Source organism: Bombus pascuorum, chromosome 16, assembly GCF_905332965.1.
Source record: "Bombus pascuorum chromosome 16, iyBomPasc1.1, whole genome shotgun sequence".
NCBI lineage: Eukaryota > Metazoa > Arthropoda > Insecta > Hymenoptera > Apidae > Bombus > Bombus pascuorum.
Window position 1 is genome coordinate 2409632 of NC_083503.1, and position 15106 is coordinate 2424737.

Genomic DNA, 15106 nt, shown 5'->3' on the forward strand with positions numbered 1-15106 from the left:
AATTTCTAAATTCGTTTCTCCCGTTATTTTCTCATCTCGTAATAACGTACCTTGTAATAGCAACGCTGATGATAGCGAATTACATAGCGATAATCTGGCGATTCGCGATGACCACGTTGTCATCAACAATCGAAGGGTAGGAAAGTCGCACATGCGCGCCGATGGAGCGTAAGCAAACCGAGCTTGGTAACAACGCAGTTGTGATGGTAACCCTCGTAGTGTCAGCTCTATCACCAGGTTATAATTTAACGATTGCTGCTCGATGGCTGCAGTTTGGCAAGAAATCGTTGCTGAATGCAGAAACGCAGGAAAATCGCAGATAAGTCACAGCGAAGATTCGAACGTTACGCCTGACGATGTCTGCACGATAAATTGCCGAAAATTCAACAACTGACAATTGGCAAATCCTCTGTCGAACGTTAGAACCAGACAGACTCGAGAAGATAGAAAATTTGAACTGAGATAACTGTAATAAGAAAATACCGTAATTAACGCTCTTTTTATCAGAAACTTGATATTGGAATTAGGAAATTAGCATAGTCAATAAACGCAAGAACGTCTGTTTTCTCGATCAATGCTTCGCTTGAGATTTCACAGTATTTTATTTGAGTAAATACAGAGAAAGGTTCTCAGAGATCTGAATATCCCGAAGTTTGACAGTAGCTGTGGCTATTGACAGTGTCTCGGAGGACACTGGAAGAAAGACGACAAGCAACGTAAAGGCTTTCTGTACGTACAACGAACAGTTTAAAAGGTGTTAACGAAGTTTCTTCGACAATTTCTTTATTATGTCCGGAGGCTTAGGTTGAAAATTAGAACGACGCTGCCTCGATAAATACGTAGAGGCAGAAAGCTGACAAGAACGTATTACTAAATATTTAACGTGACATTATGGCGCCATGATTTCTGCTCTACATTCCGCAACTAGGCCAAAATACAAGAGCCACGAATGAACGTCCGATCTAGCAATCAATAACGAACGACAGCCATAATCCACGACGATGATAATCGTAACGATTACATCAAACGAATGAAATATCTTGCAGCGATTGGAACTGAAATACAAAACGTGCGGGGACTGTTGAACGAAAAAATACACGAGCAACGTCTGTTAAATTGCGGATGCTGCGTAGAAGCTTTCGAAGAAAATACACTTTCGCCAACTTTTATAAAAATAAACCTCCAGAAGCTTGAACAAAGCTTAAACTGTTAGAAACTTGCTCCATAACGAGACGCGTTAAATCGTTCGCTTAGCGTAGAAACAAGAGAGAGGCGCGTATCAATGACCAGGTAATAAACCGCTAATCAAATAAGGAAATCGTAGCCTGTGTTCATGGAAGTTCAGAAGTTTCGTCGCCAGAGCTATGAACTTGACATCCATAAGAGCGACCTTCCACCCAGCCACGTAACGCCGTATCGATTGCTCGTCAGCAGAACGCTGACGTAAACTCCTAACTGCGATAGTTTAATTGAATCTGGAAGGTTGAAGCATAGATGACGAGCTATCAAATGGCTAATTAAACAACGAACTCGCGGCTACTCCATCGAATCTGCGGCTTGCGAGTTTCGCTTCGCGGATTCTGTGAACTTGAGGATCGCAAGGTCGGCCCTGAAGCCACCGCCACATGATATCGTATCGGATTGACGCAAAATCGCTTCTCGCGTCGGAGAGGTGCGAACAATGGGCCATAAAATAGAAAGCTGGCAATTTGAATATAACTTCTTGAAGGAGAATGATAAATGGAAGGCGCTAAAGCGCGTAAGGTGAGGACCATGTAAGGTGTAAATATCGTGTGCATGTCTGGCGAAGAGCACGTGACAAAGACGCGAAGAAGAAGGTTAATGTTTGCTCTTGGAAGCGATGAGGAATAGCCATGAAAGATGAAGCGCAAGGAAAGAAAGAAGCAAAGCAGAAATACGTCGATTCGATCGAAACAACTGCAACCCCCCGGAGTCTCCATGGACATGGAAACGTCCTGGGCAGCTCAGGAGATCAAGTCCAATCTGAATAACATGGTACTGTCTCTGGCGATATTGTTCTACAAACGTTACTCTTTTATTACGAGTGCTCCTTTTCTTCCTGACAATGTCCAATGATGTGGTACATATACCTGGTGGCCAAATTATTTTCTACCATTGTTTATTTCAGTCAATATATATTTTTAATGAAAAATTTCATATACAGAGCGGAGCACATAAATGTAATAAATTTGTGTATCGTTAACAGTAGAACTACCGATAGTTAGGACTTGATGACTGGTCTTTAAAAAATACGTAATAATAGAATATTTTTATATTTATTGATTTATTACTTTCTTATGGAAACAATTCCATGTTATGTAGTATATTTTTGGTATTATTAATCCCGCTGGGACCATTATCCCTAAACGAGGGTTGGCACATTTATAAAATCGTAGGACCAGTCGTTTTGACTGGTGTGGTGTTTCTAGTGTTAGTATCTAGCGATCTAGCGATCGATCGGGAATTTTCCTGATTACTGATATCGTCATATGGAATGATACGCGGTAAAAATTTGAAAAACGTGTGGCAAGTTGTAGAAACCGAGGAAACTGGTTAATTGGATTTTGGTAACAGATTGCAGGACTCCTGTACACTTTGACAAGTACCAGTCATTTTCACTGCTATTGGTATAGCATTGGTAGCCTTGATACAAAATTGTTTTCAGTTTGAATACATAAAAAACAAAATAAAATTCATTATATTATTCTTTTAGTGCGGAAAAAAAGATAGAACATGAAGTAGGAATTTTGAAATAAACTTGTAAAACCAGTCAATTTGGCTGATGCGGTAGTTCTAGTGTTAATGATCGTATGAAAAAGCTTGACAGGATAAAGTTGTGCTGGAGGGCCACGTCTACGATGGACGAAACTTTCTCCAAAAGTCACTTTTTTCAATGGTTTCACTGTCATCGTTAGCTTTTCGATAGAAAAATATATTTTTCCATAGGTTGGCTGTAAAAAAGTACTGGTTCATTCAAAGTACTGTCGAGGAACTATTAATTCAGCAAATATTTCAACTCTAATGTAATATGTGAGAGACGCGAAATATTCTTGGGTTTATATTGTCTTCATCTTTTGTAATTATAGTTAAATCAGGTTGTCACAGCTTCGTTAAGTCACTGTATATCACACTGTCGTTTCTTTAACGAGGCTTTTGATCGCACGTAGCTTCTTCGAAATGTTATATCGCATATTATCGTGTTATGTTGCGTTGGCAGCTAAGTGATTGCGGGTTTTGTCATTAGGTGGTAATGACAAGATCCGCACCACTTAGTTGCCAACCCAATATGTTGCAAATCACGCGATTGTTATCAAAATGATACGAAATTGTTTGCACGTTTCTGAAATGTTTCTCTTTTATAAAGTAGCGATATAAACAGTTCTTTTCTGCATAAAAAATATTTCATAAAAATTACTGCCACTCATAGTGTGCCAATCCGTAAACTGTCTTTTTATCTGTCACTGTAGACTTCATAATTATGACATAAAATTTACTATCGTAATTGCATTGAAATAGTGACAGGATCTGCTTTATTTATTGTCTGCAGCTTTTTCCTTAATTTATTTCAATTTACACATATTCAACTGATTTATTTATACGTATATGTATCTACATATGTATTGGGTTGGCAACTAAATGATTGCAGATTTTGTCCATACCACCCAATGACAAAATCCGCAATCACTTAGTTGCCAAGCCAATGTTTCAGTCTGTTCGTTTAACATACGACTTATCGAATCGGTTCTAAGCATTTCTACGTTTCTCGCGCGTTTAGAAAGATTTTGGCGCGTTTCTGATGATGATTGATTTGGTAGCAATCACATAGTTGCCAAGCCAATAGAAAGAGAGAGGAAGAAACAGAAGGAACACGACGACCGTTCCTCTCGCGCTTCGCATTTCTCCTCGTTTTCGCGTATGAAATAATCTCGTGAAGTTGCTACGAAAGAACGCGTTGGAATTGTAAACAGATCCAATTTTTATCCATTAGCTTGGCAACTAAGTGATTGCGGGTTTTAACATTGCCACCTAATGGCAAAACCCGCAATCACTTAGTTGCCAAGCCGATATGTTCAAAACGATGTTCACGCGATTCAACGCAGCTTTTCAACGGCTAATCGGTTTCGCTATCTGTAAGCATAGTGAGTCGTGAAATTCAGAAATCCTTGCGACACATTTATGGCAGTTTCGCTTGCAGTAACTCGCTTAAGGAAAGTAACCGTCCGAATGGACCAGAGCATACGCGTTTCGTTTCTTCTTTCATCACCTCGAAGCTACCTAAACCTGTGTAGAAACTCTCACTCGAATATTCCCATCGTTCGTGATTACTCGTAACAGCGTAATCACGCAATGGCATAAAATAACACACTAACATAATAATAAAATCAGGTTGGAATGAATTTTCCAAGTGGAGGGAAAGGGAAGATAATCGTTCTAAGCTTCAAAGGGAAGATGATCGTTCTAAGCTTCAAAGCTAATGATCCATATAGGTGTGAACAGACTGGGATGCGAAGGGAATCATCGTATCAGTTGGATCATTCACTGTTCACACTTGAACCAGGCGTGCAAGATCGCAGTATCGCGCCTCTGACACACATGACCATTTATAGAGGAGAAGGCACGCGTTCTCTGACGTTCCTTTTGCTCGCCAGGACGTCGTGTTACAGTGTCGTTGGTGTGTCATTGATGCGACGACGTAGCCAGTTTCTCCATTTCCATCGGCTGATATTCGCCGCACATGCTCGGTGCTGGTCGATGTTTTCGAAACAACGAGACACGATTCTCCATTTGCCTTTTTCGTTGCGCTCGCTGGAAAAAACGCAAAGGCCAGCTCGACTATCCGCTGTCTTGTTGCTGATTTACGAATTCGCTGTGGAACGTTCGCTGGAAATTTCCAATCTTTCCGTTCGATCGTTCTTCTTGGCGGAATAGTAACAAGTTAATGGGAAGATGATTATTTTTACCGAATGTAAAATGAGAAGATTTCGAGCAACATGAAATGTGATTATTGATGATTAGTATTATCAAGTTCGATTGCTAATTTTATAGCGTAGTGGTTAATCTAATTTTCTCAGATTACATGGACAAGTTAAGTGAGTCTGATTATTATACGTGATGCACGGTCTGAAACTTTCCTTGCGCGGTGTAATATCTTGAAAGCTCGAGAAAGTTTACGTTTGCGTGTCTATGAGGAAAATTTCCGAGAAAATAATTGCATCGACGAATTGAAGGATTTTTCTATTTTCTGATACGTACACCATTTCATCTCGTTTAATCGAAACTGACATAAACTGTTACTGTAACAACAAAAAGTGAACTTTCTTTTTCCTATCTTCGCATTGACGATCAGAACCAAAGAGAAGATTCTTTAGGCTGATTTGGTGCCTCAGGTTTATTATACAGGGTGAACCAGGAGTCGTGATCAGTAGAGAAAACAAATTTACCGAATGTCCAGCTGGACTGTTGCAGTGGTCACCACTTCCAAGAAAACTCTACATCTGATCTTTTAGTGTTCTCAAGCACTGAAGCCATCGACAGTGTATAGACAAAAGACTGGGTCGAAGGCAGACCATAAACAGTACACAGGCAACGTTGGCTTCAGGGTTTTCAGTCTTAGGGTAACACCGCTAGCATGCGGATCTGGATCAGCTCAATTATATTCCGATTTGCATTTACACTTCAGTATTTAAAATATATATTTACTACCTTACAATTTATCCACGCGTTCCTTTGTATTCATATACATCTAACAACCTCAACATGGACAAATTGTAAAGTACAAATTAAATAATAAAAAAAGTAGAGAAAATTCGCCTTGAGATCCTCTAGCTTTATTAAAAAGTTATTGGTTTATTTGCAAAAAATTCAAGCTGATGTCGAAAAATGACGAGAAAAAGAGAGTTGACAACAAATTTGCTATAATCACGTTGAAACTCTCTTCAAACTACGCTATATCTGACAGAACGATCTTCGATCGAACTATGAAAAACACAGTAATCTCTGATATTGGTTCACCCTGTATGTCGTAACGTCCACTCATTTGACGTCACTCTGGTCACTGACGTCATTCTGGCCACTGTTTTCTTAGTCTTGTAGGACTTTGTTTCTTCAGAATCAGTAGAACCGAGAAGATTGCTGCGAAGATCCAGTTTGATGTAGTGGCTGTTGCTTCTTTCTCGTATTGTCCGTCTGATGAATTGCATGTCAGAGTCATCGTGCAGCGTTTTGTTTGATACATAGCACGGTGCATCCGTCATCCTGCGGAGTATTTTGGCTCGAGATCTTCGTACGATGACAGTATTGGACCCTGTAGCTCGATGCCATAAATCCATATCGGCCTTGTTATCTTTTCTATAAATAAGTGTCTTATTCCTCGCTTTCTGACAAGTTGTCAGCACATATTTTCGCATCTTCCATCTAATTTCTCTCTTTTTACTATTAATTGTTCCTTTCAATTGATTTCATTGCGCGCAAAATATTGCGAAGACCTATTATAGTTGGCAATACCACCTAATGACAAAATCCGCAATCATTTAGTTGCCAATCCAATAAATATCGTACTGTTGACAGCTCCGGTATTTTTATGCGGTTTTTATGCGTTTGATAGAGTTTGAGATGGCATTGCTCTTTCCTGAAAAAGAAACTTACACCGGTCGACTTAATCTCGTTGATTTTATCTTTCCATTTGAGAAGCTACTTTTGGAGCAAATTCAGGTGATCTTGAAGGTAGGAGAATGCAATTTTAGGATCTTCGTGGCTTGCAAATATCGCTGCATCACTCGTGAACGTTCCTATTTTGGTGTTCGCTACGGTTGGTTAGTCGAATATATATAGCGAACGTAGAACTGGAAAGAAATATACTTTATACACATAGGAACCAATTTATACACTGTATATTTTGTGCGCAAAATCAGCCTTTGAATCGATTAGTAAATTGTTGTCCAATGTCCATATTGTCCATCAAAATCCAATGACCATTCATTGTCCGTCACGAACAATCGCTTGGGCGATCGTAAACGAGCAGGCGAGAATGAAATATGTAAATTAACCGGTTAGCCGGTTTTGACGAGTATACTCGTCACGGAAAACTGACAATACTTTGTGTTCTGACGAGTATACACCGTCACGAAAAACTGGCAATACTTTGTGTTCTGACGAGTATACTCGTTACGAAGAACTGGCAATATTTTATGTTCTGATGAGTATACTCGTCACCCGTAAAATGTAGTTACAATTTGTTGTTTTAATTGCAATTTAGCAATGGCAGTAAACTGCAGTAATAAAATTAAAACACAAAGCAGTCAAATCAAAAATTTTATTCTGTATTATAGCAGCCACACATACTCTGTGTTTGACGAGTATGCTCGTCACCCGTAAAGAGTAGTTACAATTTGTTGTTTTAATTGCAATTTAGCAATGGCAGTAAACTGCAATAATAAAATTAAAACACAAAACAGTCAAATCAAAAATTTATTCTGTATTATAGCAGCCACACATACTCTGTGTTTGACGAGTATACTCGTCATCGGTTACTTTTTGCGACACAATTTAGGAACACGCATTTCAAAGAGATTGCAACATTTGATTTGCAACTGTTGATAAAATTAAAGAAAATGGTTTTTATTTTAAAATGAACCAGGAAGAAGAAAATAATTTTTTCAGTCAAGTATTATCGAATAATCGATGGAAAATAAAATATTAAAATTAAAAACCTTGCAACGCAACCTCCATTGCAACCAACGCGTCTTCTGCTTTTTTCGATGAACGTTTTGGATGAAGAAATTTCCAACGAAGGCAAGAAAGGCAATGTTTTAACCATTTCCACGTACAAATGCAACAACATTTGACTCGAATCGTAAATCCGACGTTTACCCAATCGGACAGAGAGTCCTCGAAAGCGTTGCAATTGTGAAAACTTTCCAACTAAAGTAATGTGAGCTCGCCAGGTTTTTATTTTTAATAATACGAGTTCAACGATTGAGTAATACCCTATAATAATAATAATAATAATAATAACAATGCGCTATTATACGATACCACGATTATACGATTATTACGTGTTCAACATATACAGGTTTCCCCGTATATAACGTTCAAATACTTCACGGTACCTGATTTCAACAAACTTATTTTCTTCTTCTTAGTAGTGCTTATTTTTAAATAAAACCATCTTTTTCAACTTTTCCAATTTACACACCTCATTGTTTATTTTTGTCATCCGACAACGTACATTGAGCCCCACCGTGCGATAAGAAGATATCTAGAGACTTCACCTGGGCCAACCAGACAATTATCCGCAAGCAAGAAAGAATCGATTTCTTAAAATTACACGGTGTTATCGTGGTAAAACGAGCGTGTTTTCCAACTTTCAGCTCTGTAGCTGTCCTAGGCAAATAGGTGAATCTTCGTTTTAAAAAAAATTCCACCCGGACAGACAGGCAAAAAAGTAAGCTGAATGAAAATCGTTGGGAAGAAATTTCCTTATAATATACAGCACGTTACAGTCTTATCTAGCTTTTCTACATTTACTTTCTTTACATTTGCCTCACTGATTCAGCCACGATACGATTGCGCGGTTTCTCGCCAGCCATTCCACGCTGACCTCCTTTCCTCCGCTGCTACTTGTTTCTTTAATGTACCTGCGATCCTTCCCCTTGGCCCACCTGTCCCTTTCTTCCTTTCTTTTCCTCTTTTTATTCTCTCTCTTCCTCTCCGTCTCGCCAGTTTCGATGGACCGGTACACGGCAATCCAGAGTCTTATTTAAGGGCAAGGTGAACGTACTGCTGTTGCGAGGTCAGTTTTTCAGTGCCACCTACGCAGAAGCCGTTGCATCGAGTTGTTATTTTGGAAAATAAAAGCTGCCTCACGCTCCTTTCCATTTTCGTCCGTTTTGTTTTGCGTTTGGTAAAAGGTGTTTTTGCTTCGAATACACCGCAGGTGGCAAAGTCAGGAATAGAACATGCGACCGACAGACTGACTGAGAAAGTTGAAATATTTTTAGAAGTAATCGATTAATTGCTGCTCTTGTAAAGGCATTTCGCACAGCAATACTTTGAAGGAAACGTTTGTTTGAACAGTTTACGACGTATCTCGTAGCGATGAAATTGTTTTACAGTTATTTATACATTTTCATGTATATACATACATCATACAGTTGGCCTGGGAAACATTTTGTTAGATACCAACTGTGGTTAACACTTTACCGATCGATAACCGATTAATCGGTTCCTTGTCGCCGATGCTTACCGATCGATAACCTATTAATCGACTTTTTGTCACCGATACTTACCGACCGATAACTCATTAATGGGCTCTTTGTCGCCGACAATTTTTCTCATTATTTGACCAGTAATTTGTTATTTAATACTAAGATACTTTGCTCAGTTGCGTCAGTTGCGTTGCTTTGTAAGTTGCCACAGTTTTATACCAATTTGAAAAACTTACCGTTCGTAATGAACGAAAAGAATGATATTGGAGATTCTAAACCGAAACAGAACCGGCGCCAGGGAGAATCTGCGCCTAAGCTTCCGGTCGGACGTGTGTCTGCTGTTGAACCGCTAGAGGTCAGTGAAGTATTAAAAAATATTTGACACAGTCTGGATGATTCGGTTTGACAGTTTTCAGTTTTCTTTATCGTTGTTTCTCTCTTGTTATACGTGTACTTGGTGAGTGGCTGTCATAGTGATATTTATAGCGTTATTAAACGTTCTTTATACTTATTTTGTAAGCGAGTTTTAATTTGAACTTTCAATTAATTCGAAAACATACTTCCGTGAAATACGTGAATCGCGTGAAACGTACTTGACACAGTTTAGTCTTCGTCGTCGTTCTCTTCCTATTGTACGTGTACTTCGTAAATCGCTGTGAAAATTCTCTTTCACGAATAGGCGGCTGGATATTCGCGTGCTCGCTAGTCCAATCGATTGGTTAACATTACGTGGCTGCACTGTTAACGACTTGTAAATGGTTGGCAATTATAGCGTGAGACACAGCAACCTAGAAAGGAAGTGACATGTGAAGAATGCGCAATTAAGAAAACACATCAGTCTACGTATTAATCACGATATAAAAACGAATAATCTTCCTGGAACCTCTGACAACCTGAACGACGAACGAAACGACGGTATTTCCAAAAATTAAATAACGCTCACTAAGTGATTACTGATTTTGCCGCTAGATGGTATTACAGAATCCGCAATCACTTAGTTGCCAAGCCAATAGAATCTCTTTTTCTGCTCAGCAAGTGTAACCTTAACATCGTCGCGATTACAATAATCGATTTAAGCGGAGGTAGGAAAGCAAACAAGCGCCGAAGCTGTTTTTCCATCGTCGTTTCGATCACGTTGGTAGGAAAATCACGTCTAATCGACGAAACGCCAACAACGATGTGACACGGTTGCGTAAAAAAGAGAAAAATATTTCAGGCAACCGATCGAATCATCGACACTAATCGACGTCCAATCAACGTCTCGTTATCATTACGAATTACGTGTTCACGGGTGGCCAAGCCAGGAATTTGCACGTGTACAAAGCGAGAGACGATGGACGCGGCGCGGCCGACCAGGCTCATTAGGAATAAATCAATTAGCAGGCCGCCTGATTGCCGGCTCAACGATTCGACGGCTATCCAATTAACAGTTTCCTCTTGATTATCAAACAATACTCGATCTTTCGACGAAGACGAATCCCTGGCCGGTTGATCACACAAGCGACAGGCGCCAACATCAGCTGAACCTTCGCGAATACGATTATTCACCATGACTTTAATTAAGTGGCTGGTGGGAGTTGCGTCGACAGGTCTTTCACCTTTGCAAAACGTACGGCGTAAAGTGGGGAAATTTCAAGGTGCGGAAGCTTTTTCATCGTTCGTACAAAACTAAATCGATCTTTTTAACCTGACAAGATTTGTTTAATTATTTTTGCTGAAAAGTTTCTTTCGTTTCATAAGGAAATAATAAACATTTTCTGTTTTATTCGTTGCTTTGTTACTACAAATAAAATAATGCAAAAGAAGAAATGTTGTGCATTCAACGTTTGCTTATATTAGGTTAGGTGGCAAATAAGTGATCGCAGATTTTGTCGATACCATCTATAGTTGCCAAACCAATAAAATGAAATAAACTTTTGGGGCGATGTAAAATATTTGGTAATATTTGGTAATATTTGGTAAACAATGGTTTTGGAAAGTTGGTAACGGAAGATCTGTGATCAATGTTTTATAAAAGTTACAATCGTGGTAGAAAATATGTGTAATTGTTAAGAAGAAATGTTCCTCATTTCGTCAGCTTAGTTTTAGCGGGAAAATGTTTACGTTGTTGGTCTTTTACATGCTTGAAATATCTTTTATTACAAAAGTACATCAGATGATGAAGCTGTACAGGAAGAATCATATATAAATTTTCTGATTCGTCATATGCACGTGCACTGCTCGTAACACCATCTGACGCACACGGTGCGTCTACCCGCGTTTCTGTCCTCGCGTCGCTCGAAAATTGATTGTAATACATTGACTGACGATTGATTGTATATAAAACGAGCCACGTATTGATCTTCTTCGTTGTTACTCCATCACTTTGTTTCGATTTTCTTTCTGAATGACGCGTTTCTAATATAATTGCCAGATGTGAACGATAAGCGATAAAACGAGATGGTCACTTTGGAATATAAAAATAGAAGCGGTATACTACACGTGGTCGAAAACAAAGGCTACAATTACGTACTTTCGACGTGGAAATAGGATTTCGATTATAAACGCTGTTCCTTAATCAGTTAGCTGTCACGATCTCTTTGAAAATTTTGAAAAGCGTGTACCTAACATGTGTGGCAAAAAGTAAGCGATGACGAGTATACTCGTCAAGCACAGAATATGTGTGGCTGTTGTAATATAGAGTTAAATTGTACAGAAACAACTGTTTGATTTTCTTCATCATTTTTCTCTTCATAACACAGAATATTTCTACTTCTTCGTGACGAGTATACTCGTCAAAAGCAGCTAACTGCTTAATCTCAAGTCCATTAGTCGATCGCTCGAGTAATAATGAATCGTCTACCGCTTGATACCTGGTCTTTAGGCTCTCGCTTGGAATTAAGGGAAGAATTCCATCGACTTCAGCGAGGTAACGAGTTTACTAACCCCTTGGCATGTAGGTTAAAAGGAATCGATGAGATTGCACGGCGTGCGAGCGCCGCGTATGCATCGCTCGCACTGTAGCCTGTGCAGCTATCGTTGTAGGAGCCGCGGTTAACCAGAAGTCGCGAGCCGGCCGGCGTTAACTTCGCTCGCGAATCACAGCTTCGGCTTAATTGTTTCCACGAGGGAGATCAGCTACGAAACGGTCGCGGATCGATCGAGCCAGTGGATCGCCAGTCGCGTTGATCGCTTCGTTGCTTCCTCGATTGCGCGATTTTAGGAGATCGCGCGATATAAAAAAGGAATTTTGAAGGGAAAAGATTGCCGTGCATTTAAGAATCTCTTTCGGGTTAAAGAGCCCATAAAGTTACGAGGTGGAATCGAGGTTTTGCAGGAGAAGTTGAATTGAAAGAAGTTCAAGTGCAAACAAGTTTTCGGACGAACGTTTCGCTCGATTACGCGATCATTGACAAAGTGACAACTGTCGATCACTGCAACTTGCTCACCACGCGGAAAACTTGTGACGTTTGAAGAGTTGTTGCTGTTGATTCCTCGGCAATATTTCAGATTGTGCTTCTCTGCTAGACTATCCCATATTGGCTGACCCTTTCATCGTTGAAAAAGAACACGTCTGAGTAATTTGTTTCGTTAAAATGGTCGTGTAGATTCTGAAAAACAAATGTAATTGTTGCAGGATCTATTCACAAAATTTGAGTTAAAGATCGTGTTGATAGCAAAGACTGATAGCAGACTGATAGCAAAGTATAGAAAAATCGTCCTCAAGCCTATTATCAATTTCAACAGGTTAAAAATTACAAACTGCACATGTTCCGCGAGTATCTTGTATTCGACCACATATCTAACGATCCTAACCTAACCTAACCTAAACCTAACCTAAACGATCTTACACATAAGTCCAATCGTTGTGCTGTCTAACAACTAAGAAAATTAAACAAAGGCAAGGAGCAACAATTTCCCAAACGGATAGCATTCTGCTTCAAAAATCCCTTCAAACGACAAATTTAAAAGAATTTGTCACGCTCGTGCACACGTTCACGAAACGAAATTGACGAGCTTCGCTAAAATCTATGAACAAACCTGAGTTTATAAGACCAGCAAATTTGTCATCGATTGACTTTTAAAGTTAAAAATCGTAGAAGTCTGTCGTCATCGAGAAACATTGCCCGGCGAGATATGATAAAGCTAAGAGAAAATTACGTGCGGTTGTCGCAGGCTCGCTTTCAGCAGAAGCAACTGCAGGAGAAGGAGCAGAAGTTGCTGCAGCTTTACGACCAACAACAGCAACGAGCTTATCAAGTGGTGCAACGAGGCAGCGCCGGCTCCAACAGCTCGAATCATGCTACCTCCATCAGCCAGCACACCGTCACAAAGACCTCGAGCAGCAGCCATACAACCTCGACCTCGCAAGGTGGAAAGGTGAGCGAATCCTCGCGTGGAAACGCGCCGCGCGTTGTCGTAACGCGGTTTCACGCTACGCTTTCTTGAATGGGCTAATGGCCGCTGTTTCGTGGCTGGGAATCACGACGAATCGCCTTTCAGCCTTTCGTTCCGTTCCTTCTCCTCTTTTTTTTCTTTTTTTTTCTCTCACGAAACACGCCTTCGTTCGTTAACCTGTTAACCGCGGAGTTTAGTTTCAAAAATCCCGTGCGTAGTGAAAATCAAGCGACGACGAGTATATACGTCGAACGCAGAACAAGTGCTCCTATGGTAAATTTTGCGAAGAAAATAGAGCAAAAGGAGGGAGGAGTAGATTTTTATTCGATAGAAAATTAACAATTTAGCGTTGAAACGGTGTTGTTATTAAAAAATTAAAAATTGCTAAAAATAATAAAATGAAGTGGATTGGGAAACGATTGGGAAAATGGCGGATATACGCAGCAAAGTACACAAATGGGGATGCATTGGGCAAAATAATCGACTCGATTTATAAAAAGCAATACATTATACGGAGCATGACCTACATTTTGCTAAAATTTTGTGTTTTTATGGCAAAGAGTAATTCTTTATTCCACGCGACGAGTATATACGTCAACCGCGCCGAAATAAAGTTTCTTAGGAACATGTCGAATACAATTATTTTATTATTGACTGGTTAACAGCAAAACTACTCGCGCTTAAAATAGAATAAAAAGGATAAGGTGATCGAACGAAAGATATGCGAATAAATGGGTCATCTGAATATCGCGGTAGAATCTGAAAGAACGTGGCTCTTCGAGCAAAAAAAAATTTTTTTTTATTATTTAATTTATACTTTACAATTTGTCCAGCTAGATATTAATCTTCGTATAAAAATACGCAAAAAGTGTAAAACTTTCCTGTACAGGAAAATATTTCTATGTACATACATGGTGTCCCCGAAATTGTAGTACGAGCGGTTGGATGGTGATTGTATCGATAGAGAAGTAAGTGAAAAAAAGGAGACGTTTTTTCGTTCGAGGCTCCGTTTCGTGAAAAAGTGAGTTTACAAACTCGCGAGCTATCGTCGTATCAAGTTTCGCATTCTGGCTGGTAACACGATCCGCTTTCTGTTATTATCGTTGCCTTATCTCCGCGATATCGATTATTACTTTCCCTCGTTCTGTATTTAATTTGAACATCGTTTCATGGACAAGGACGAGACTAATATTTTGTTGGAATCATTTCATTAATCAGAAGACAGATCGTCACGTTGTTCGTGTTTCAATGGTACAGACACGAGCAACAACAGAAGTTTCGTAATTGGGAACTCGCAGTTAACGCACCTGGGGTACCCGATGGCTTTTCAAACTCATTTTTTTCCCAAAACGAAGCCTTCGCTGGCAAAATGTTATTCTTCCCTCTTTTACTTATTTTTGTCTGTAAATATGGGTGTCGCGAATTTAAATGTGAAAACTTCGAACGCTTGTAGGGGTCGATAAATTATCGACATTCATCGTCGTTTCTTTGGATCATCTAAC

The 15106-nt window shown here is 39.5% G+C and overlaps 1 protein-coding gene across 3 annotated transcripts in view; it reads left to right on the forward strand.

Moving 5' to 3' along the window:
* LOC132915221 (serine-rich adhesin for platelets-like) overlaps positions 1-15106 on the forward strand; it is an 89784-nt gene that overhangs the window by 56349 nt on the left and 18329 nt on the right. Inside the window, exons 1-2 of one of the 3 annotated variants that reach the window (XM_060974962.1) lie at positions 559-2016; positions 13383-13586. In XM_060974962.1, the coding sequence (XP_060830945.1) occupies positions 1882-2016; positions 13383-13586 (339 nt within the window). In that variant the 5' untranslated portion in view covers positions 559-1881. Of the gene's footprint in view, positions 1-558; positions 2017-9880; positions 9986-13382; positions 13587-15106 lie in introns of those variants that run through there. The other 2 variants (XM_060974965.1, XM_060974963.1) reach the window with 2 other exon arrangements.